The sequence below is a fragment of the Priapulus caudatus genome, unplaced genomic scaffold (assembly GCF_000485595.1).
Source record: "Priapulus caudatus unplaced genomic scaffold, Priapulus_caudatus-5.0.1 Scaffold358, whole genome shotgun sequence".
Taxonomy (NCBI): domain Eukaryota; kingdom Metazoa; phylum Priapulida; class Priapulimorpha; order Priapulimorphida; family Priapulidae; genus Priapulus; species Priapulus caudatus.
The window spans coordinates 241870-250487 of NW_014577419.1; the positions used below are offsets into that span (position 1 = coordinate 241870).

At 52.7% G+C, this 8618-nt stretch overlaps 1 protein-coding gene across 1 annotated transcript in view; it reads left to right on the forward strand.

Annotated features, from left to right (window-relative positions):
• Positions 1-8618, forward strand: part of LOC106809487 (intraflagellar transport protein 140 homolog) — a 24485-nt gene that overhangs the window by 12860 nt on the left and 3007 nt on the right. Inside the window, 14 exon segments of the mRNA XM_014812575.1 lie at positions 279-535; positions 889-1066; positions 1448-1531; positions 2325-2431; positions 2874-2972; positions 3441-3573; positions 4047-4190; positions 4683-4770; positions 4773-4839; positions 5205-5385; positions 5743-5985; positions 6995-7156; positions 7158-7208; positions 7987-8153. Of these exon segments, the coding sequence (XP_014668061.1) occupies positions 279-535; positions 889-1066; positions 1448-1531; positions 2325-2431; positions 2874-2972; positions 3441-3573; positions 4047-4190; positions 4683-4770; positions 4773-4839; positions 5205-5385; positions 5743-5985; positions 6995-7156; positions 7158-7208; positions 7987-8153 (1961 nt within the window).

Here is an 8618-nt window from a genome sequence, read left to right on the forward strand (position 1 = left end):
CACCCTGGCCATAACCCTGACCCCTAACCCCTAACCCAAACTCTAACTCCAACCCTAACGCTAACCCCTAGCCCTACCGCTAACCCCTAACCCTAACCCTGACACCGGACCCTGGCCATAACCCTGACCCCTAACCCCTAACCCAAACTCTAACTCCAACCCTAACGCTAACCCCTAGCCCTACCGCTAACCCCTAACCCTAACCCTAACTCCAACCTGTGACCCTAACTCTCTAACCTCTGACCTCTGTCATTTTCGCTCTCCGTGTGCGCTCGCAGTCGGACCATCCGTCGGAGGGCGTGCCGACCTACGACCCGCAGGCGATGTCCACGAGTGAGATGATGATCGCGGGCGGCGGGGGCGGGGGCGGGGTGACTTCCCCCGTGCAGCACCTCGCCGCGCGAGCCATCATGCGAGACTTCGCGGGGCTGGAGGGCGGGGACGAGCGGACGCGCGCGGCCATGATGAACTTCAGCTACTACCTCGCCGTTGGCAACATGGACGAGGCGTACAAGGCGATCAAGCTCATCAAGAGGTGCGTGTGTGGGTGGGAGGGGGTGTGTGGGTGGGTGCGTGTGTGTGGTGGTGTGTGGGTGGGTGCGTGCGAATGGGTTGGTGGAGTGTGTCACGTCTGTCATGTATCGGCTGCCGTTTGTACTTTGTCGTTTGTCATCTGTCGTCTCTTATCTGTAACCGGACATCTCTGACATGTCATCTGTCATACGTAACTTGTCATCTGTAACTTGCCATCTGTCATTTGTCCTCCGTCATCTGTCACCTGCCATCTGTCATCCATCATCTGTCATCTGTAATCTGTCACCGTGCCTCCGTATTATTGTCGTTAATCGCTAACGAGCGATCCCGCTGCTTCTTTTCTTCGACTCGCAGTGAGTCAGTCTGGGAGAACATGGCGCGCATGTGCGTCAAGTCACGACGGCTAGATGTCGCCGCCGTCTGCCTCGGCAACATGGGTCACGCGCGCGGGGCGAAGCAGCTGCGGGCGGCGATGAAGGAACCAGAGCTAGATGCTGCCGTCGCGATGTTGGCGGTGCAGCTGGGAATGTTGGTGAGTGTTGCAGGAAATGTTGGCAAGTGTTGCCGGGAATGTTGGTGAGTGTTGCTGGGAATGTTGGCGAGTGTTGCTGGGAATGTTGGCGAGTGTTGCCGAGAATGTTGGTAGGTGTTGCTTGGAATGTTGGTAGATGTTGCTGTTGCTGGAACGATCGAAAATCGAAAATACGCGTAAAAAAACCACGCATTCGATACGAAAAACGAAGATGCCAAAAATTCTTGCATCATATCACGAAAAATCAGTCCATCTCCCTTCACTGTCATTAGTGATTGAGTTATTATTCTTCATATTGCTAGTATCGCTTTTGATATGTAGTTTCCCGCGTGTCTGGCGTAATGTCGACGCCTGACGCCGTGGATGGAACTTTGCTTGCAGGATGAAGCGGAGCGGCTTTACATCAACTGCCACCGCTACGATCTTCTCAACAGGTTCTACCAGGCACGAGGCATGTGGGAGAAGGTAAGAGAGGTGGGGGAGAAGGTAAGAGAGGTGGAGGAGAAGGTAGGAGGTATGGGGAAGAAGGTGAGAGATGTGGGAAAAGGTAAGAGAGGTGGGGGAGAAGGTAAGAGAGGTGTGGGAAGTACGAGAGTGGGGAAGAAAGGTGCGAGATGTGGGGGAGAAGGTAAGAGGTATGGGAGAAGTGAGACGATGTGGGCGAAGCTAAGAGGTACGGGAGCAAAGGTGAGAGATGTGTGAGGAGAGGTAAGAGCCGTATGGGGAGAAGGTAAGTGATGTGTTGGAGCGGAGAGGTCAAGCAGAGGCTGGGGCAGAACGTGTAAGAAGTATGGGGGAGAAGCGTGCAAAAGAGGTGGGGGAGAAGGTGAGAGATGTGGGGGAGAAGGTGAGAGGTGTGTGGTAGAAGGTAAGAGGTATGGGGGAGAAGGTAAGAGATGTGGGAGAGGTGAGAATGTGGGAGAAGGTAAGAGGGTATGGGGGAGAAGGTTGAGAGATTTGGCGAGAAGGTAAAGCCAGCTGTGGGAGAGAAGGGTGAGAGATTTGGGAGAACGGTAAGAGAGGTGGGGAGAAGGTAAGAGAGGTGGGGGAGAAGGTAAGAGGTGTCGGGGAGAAGGTAAGAGAGGTGGGGGAGAAGGTAAGAGGTATGGGGGAGAAGGTGAGAGATGTGGGAGAAGGTAAGAGAGGTGGGGGAGAAGGTGAGAGGTGTGTGGTAGAAGGTAAGACACCCGTGAGAGAATTCACAATTAGCGATTGCATCTCCTGCCACTGCCATATCAGACACGTTCGCTTGTTTCAGGCGATGGAGATTGCCGAGGTCTACGATCGGCTGCATCTGAGGTCGACCTACTACAACTACGGCAAATATCTCGAGTCGAGGGGCGACTTCTCATCGGCCATCTTACAGTAAGTTAATAAATACCATGTGTGCGTGCATGTGCAAGCGTGGGTGAGTGCGTGTGCGTGCAAGCGTGAGTGAGTGCATGCGTGTGCATGTGCGTGCGTGAGTGAGTGAGGGTAGATTAGTATGACGATGGTAGTCGTGATGAAGTTACGATTGTTCTCATTATTGGTATTGTTGTTATTGTTGTTACTGTTGTTGTTGTTATTATTAGGGTTCTCATTTTTGCGGCTGTTGTTGTGGTGGTGGTGGCGGCAATGACGATATCAGCCATGGTGAAGCTACGATTATTGCTGTTGTTGTTGTTGTTGTTGTTGTTCTGGTTGTTGTTGTTGTTGTTGTTCTGGTTGTTGTTGTTGTTGTTCTGGTTGTTGTTGTTGTTGTTGTTGTTGTAGTAGAAACACCTGTCATGACAATATTACGATTTCGTTGCTGTTGCGGCGGCAGGTACGAGAAGTCAGGCACGAGTAAGTTTGAGGTTCCGCGCATGCTGTTTGATGAAAGCCCGGCTGACCTCGAACGCTACATCATGCAGACAAAGGACACGTGAGTGGCTGAGGGAGGCTGAGGGGGGAGGGCTGCTGAGGGGGAAGATAGAGGGATGCCTGAGGGGTAGGATGGAGGGATGCTGGGGGTGGGGGAAGGATGCTAAGGGGGGATGGAGGAAGGCTGATGGGGCGGGTGGATGGATGCTGATAGGGGAGAATGGAGGGAGGCTGGTGGAAGGGTGGAAGAATTCTGAAGGAGGAGGGAGGCTGAGCAGGGAGAATTGAGGGAGGCTGAGGGGGGAAGATGGAGGTATTGAATGGTGAAGATGCAGGGATAGGATTGTTTTTAGGACATGCTATCACAGCAGTGATACCCCGGGCACCGGAAACTCATGACGTTTATTCACATTTTTCGTTCATTTTTTACGGTATTTATTACATTTATGTTATATAATTCATTATTCACGTATACGGCTTTTTCGTATAGTCTTTTTGTGACGAGATTTGTTTTCGTTGCGCGAGGCAGGCACCTGCACAAGTGGTGGGCGCAGTACATGGAGAGCCTGGGTGAGATGGAGACGGCCATGCAGTTCTACGAGGCAGCGCGCGACTGGCTGTCGCTGGTCAGGGTCTACTGCTACTGCGGAAACATAGTCAAGGTGCGCGCAGCTGCGATGCAGTGTAGAGATCAATGGATTACCCATTGTACATGTGTGTGTGTGTTCGCATGCGTGCGTGCATGGGTGGGTGCGTGTGTGCCAGGTTGACTGAATGAAAATTCCAAAAAGTGTAGAAGATTATCCATTCTGTAGTGGCAACAGCTAACGCGGTGGAATTGAATGAAAGGTGATAATTTGATGATATCTACGGTAATAAACCGTCGTGGCTGCTCTGCTTGGTTTGTCTCCGTGCCCTTCCTACAAATCCCACGTAGCATATGTACGTATCTATCTCTTTTTGTTCAAATCGTGTTTTGTTCTTATCATTCTTAGTATTGTACGGTATTCTACTAGTCTTTCTCAGTGGATCTTGATAACCCTTTTCTAAAAAATTCATTAAAAATACTAAAATAAAAATGTAGAAAGTAAGAATTTTTTTTAAATTTGATTCCGACATGCTGCTTGTCGCGCAGGCGTCTGAGATAGCCAACGAGACGGGTGACCGGGCCGCCTGCTACCATCTCGCGCGCCAGTACGAGAACCAAGAGAACATCAAGGAGGCGATTCACTTCTTCACGCGCGCGCACGCCTACGGAAACGCAATCCGCATCTGCAAGGTACGTGTCGGTTGTTCGTAGGGGGCGCCGGCGCAGGAATGGGCCGTTGTTCGTGGAGGGTTCATTCGTGCGTTTGTTAATGCCAGGGTTATTTGTTGATCTGTTGTTCGTTGCTCTGTAGGAACATCGGCTGGATAATCAGTTGGTGAACCCGGCATTGTTCATAGAGGGTTCATTCATTGCGATGGTTCGTTCGTTCACACGTTGTTCGTTGTTCTGTAGGAACATGCGTTGGACGATCAGCTCGTGAACCTTGCGTTGTACAAGCGATGGTTCGTTCGTTCACACGTTGTTCGTTCGTTGACACTGCTCCGTTCGTACGGAACATGCGTTGGATATTAGCTAATGAAACTTGCGTTGGTCAACGCGATGTTCGTCGTTCACTACTTGTTCGTTGTTCTGTAGGAACATGTCGTTGATGATCAGCCGTGAACATTGCGTTGTATACAAGCGATGTTCGTACTCGTTCACACGTTGTTCGTTGTTCTGTAGGAACATGCGTTGGACGATCAGCTTGTGAACCTTGCATTGTACAGCTCTCCGGAGGACATGATTGACGCGGCGCGTTACTACGAGAAGAAACGCAGCACAAGGACAAAGCCGTCATGCTCTACCACAAGGTGAGTCGCGTTGCCACGACGACGCCTATGTAGCGTCGCCATGACGGCGTGACAATGCCTTATCCTGTCCCCTTGATGACCCATGAGTAATGTCGCTGTGATTATATTTACACTCATACAGTGGTGATATTTACAAGTTATTCAATGTATTACGATCTCGTTGCCTCAGTCGTGTTTAATCCCGTCACCTCAACGACCGATGCGTCGCGTTCCCATGACGACCCTTACATCGTGTCACGTGATAATTTATACATCTCATTGCTGCAGTGATGTGAATTCTGTCCGCATAATGAGTCCCATACGATCGTTTCGCCATGAAATTCGAGCGGGCGAACATGTAACCAAAAAACTTGGCTAAGGTAAAATCGCTCACGTTTCCGCGTTTTTCCACCAGGCGGGTACCTGACGCGCGCCGTCGACATGCGTTCAAGAGCCATCAGACGTCGGCGCTGCACCTGATATCGGGCGACCTCCAGGACAGCACCGATCCGGAGCTCGTGTCCAAGATGGCCCAGTTCTTCGTCGACAACGGCCAGTACGACAAGGCAGTGGACCTGCTGATAAAGGGGAAGAAGGTGAGGAGAGGGGAGAGAGAGAGAGGGGGGGAGGGGGTCGGGGCGAGAGAAAGAGAGATGGAGAGAGAGAGAGAAGAGGAGAGAGAGAGAGAGAGAGAGAAGAAAGAGAGAGAGAGAGAGAGAGAGAGAGAGAGAGGAGAGAGAGAGAGAGAGAGAGAGAGAGCGAGAGCGAGAGCGCGAGAGCGGAGCGAAGAGCGAAGCGAGAGTGAGAGCGAGAGAGAGAGCGAGTTTCATGCAGCGAGGGTAAAGGAAGTGAGAGTGATGGTTGAGAGAGAGGGGTTGGTTACATGCAGTCAGGAGCGGCACAGTGATTATTGCTCAAAACATCTCACCACTGGGTCCCGATTCTTATCCCAGCCCTACACTCTTTCAGTACTTCGACGCTCGTCGACCTCATGCGTCGAGTACAACATCCAGATCAGCGAGGAGCTCGCCGAGCGATTCACGCTCGACAAGAGAGCATCCGACGGCGGCGGCGGCGGCAGGAGGACGCGGCGACGCGCGGGGCGAGCTGGAGGAAGATAGGCGGACTGTGCGATGCAGCAGCGATCGTACCACCTCGCGACGAAGAAGTACACGCAGGCCGGAAACAAAGTCAAGGTAGGTGGCGCTGGAGCGTACAGAGCGAAGGTAGCGGGCACGCATAATGTAAGTGGTAGGTAGATAGGGGGAGAGCATGTGGTAATGAGAGCATGGATCATTATATGCCAATGAAGATAGTGGGCGCATCAATAGATGAACAGGCAACACCGTTGTATACACAGTGAATGTAGGGGGCGCCATCGTGCGCAGCATGGCCGGCCCGCTACAAGCTCTCGCTCTGCTGGGCTACCAGGCCACGATGAGGGCGGCTACTGAAGTCTGGCGACACGGTAGGCGGGAGCGCCGTCGTGCGCAAGCATGGCGGCGCCTACAACGCTCGCTCTTCGCTGAACAGCAGCGGCTATGACGGGGGCTCTACTGAAGTCTGCCGCGACAACGTGAGGGGCGCCGTCGTGCGCAGCATGGCGGCCCGCTACAACTCTCGCTCTCGCTGCTACACAGGCGATGAGGGCGCTACTGAAGTCTGGCGACACGTAGGGGCGCCGTCGTGCGCACGCATGGGCGGCCGCTACAACTCTCGCTCTCGCTACACAGGCTATGAGGGCGCTACTGAAGTCTGGCGACACGGTAGGGGGCGCCGTCGTGCGCAGCATGGCGGCCCCTACACACTCTCCGTCTCGCTACACAGGCTATGAAGCGCCGCTACTGAATCTGGCCGACGACGGAGGGGCGCCTCGTGCGCAAGCATGCCGGGCCGCGCTACAACTCTCGCTCTCGCGCTTACACAGGCGATGAGCTCTATTGAAGTCTGGCGACACGGTAGGGGCGCCGTCATGCCAGGCATGGCGCCCGCTACAGACTCTCGTCTCGCTACATCAGGTCTTGAGGGCGCTACTAAGTCTGGCGACACGGTAGGGCGCGCGTCGTGCGCAGCATGGGCCGCTACAACTCTCGTTCTCGCTACACAGGCTATAGCGGCGCCTACTTGAAGTCTGGCGACACGTAGGGGCGCCGTCGTGCGCAGCATGGCGGCCCGCCTACAACTCTCGCCTCGCTGCCTACACAGGCGATGAGGGCGCTACTGAAGTCTGGCGACACGGAGAAGATTGTGTTCTTTGCGAACGTGTCTCGGCAGCGCGACATCTACGTGATGGCCGCAAACTACCTGCAGACGCTCGACTGGAAGAAGGACCCGGCGTGATGAAACACATCATCGCCTTTCTACACGAAAGGGCCGCTCGCTCGACTCCCTCGCTCGCTTCTACGAGTCCTGCGCACAGGTAGGCTTCCTCTGTCTCTCTATCTTTCTCTCCTTCTCTGGCTTTCCTTTCCCTTGCTGGGATTCCTTTTTCTTGCGTGCTTCTACGAGTCCTGCACACAGGTAGGCTTTCGTATTGTCTGCTCCCTCTGCTCTTTCTCTCTCTTCTCCTCCTCCTCTGGCTTCCTTTCCCTCGCTGAGTTCCTCTCCCTGCACCGCCTTCTACCGTCCTGCGCACAGGTAGGCTCCTCTGTCCCTGTAGGCTTCTTCTGGTTTCTTTCTGGCTTCCTCTTCCTCTTCTGGCTTCCTTTCAACTCACTGATTTCTTTTCGCTCAGCGTGGTTTTGCTAAGAGTCCTGCGACAGGTGGCTTCCTCTCCTTTTGGTACGCTTTTACGAGTTGGACGGCGCTGGTGGCTAATATAATATTGTGAAATTTTTATTCGTCATAAATCAAAACAAACGTGATCAGTTATTTCTACTTAACCCTGATAGAACCCAAGCTTGGCTCTGAAAAAGAACATGAAAATTGGATCCGACCTAGTCGTTGTCATCACTGATAGAACCTAAGCACTGACAGCACGCTCCTCGCACGCCCCAGAATCACTAAAAACGTCCTCGATTTCCTAAAATCGACGCTCAAGTTCGTAAAGATTGCGATCCCGCCCCGCGATGGTCATCACTGATAGAACCCAAGACAGTAGCAGCTCCCTCGCTCCTTAAAACTGTAAATATGTCCTTGATCCTTAAACTCACCCCCGCGCGTGGCGGCGGTCTGACACCTGGCTTCTGTGTCGGCAGGTGGAGATAGATGAGTACCAGAACTACGAGAAGGCACTGGGAGCATTCGGGGAGGCGCAGAAATGCCTCGCCAAGGCGACGATGGAGAACCAGTCGGAGAAGGAGGATCGCATCGCGCGCGTCAAACGCAAGATAGACCTCGTCAAGAAGTTCGTGCAGGCGCGGCGGTGAGTGCAGAGGGAGGAGGGGGAGGAGGAGAGGGGTGGGAGAGAGGCGGAGGAGGGAGGCATGAAGGGGGGAGGGGTATATATTTATTTATTTATTCATTTATGATCAGGAATAACTAATAAAAGCAGATATACTGTAACATAAAAACCTACGATAAAATAAAACATACGATAAAAACAAAAACAATGAAATTTGTTTTTTACGCATACCTAATATAATATGCATTATATAATATATATATAATAGCGCGTTCACACGTAGCAAAATCCACGGTTCGTACGCGTACCAAACAGAGTTTCGTACGTACTCGCGATAAATTTCCCTCGTCTGAACGACCACGTATAGCTATACTCGGTTTTAAACGCGTATCACTATCCTGACAAAAGGAGTGCGTTTCCTACGTACTTCGTATAGCTGTACGCGTATAGCAGACGTGTGAACGACCGGCTATAGCTATACGCGTA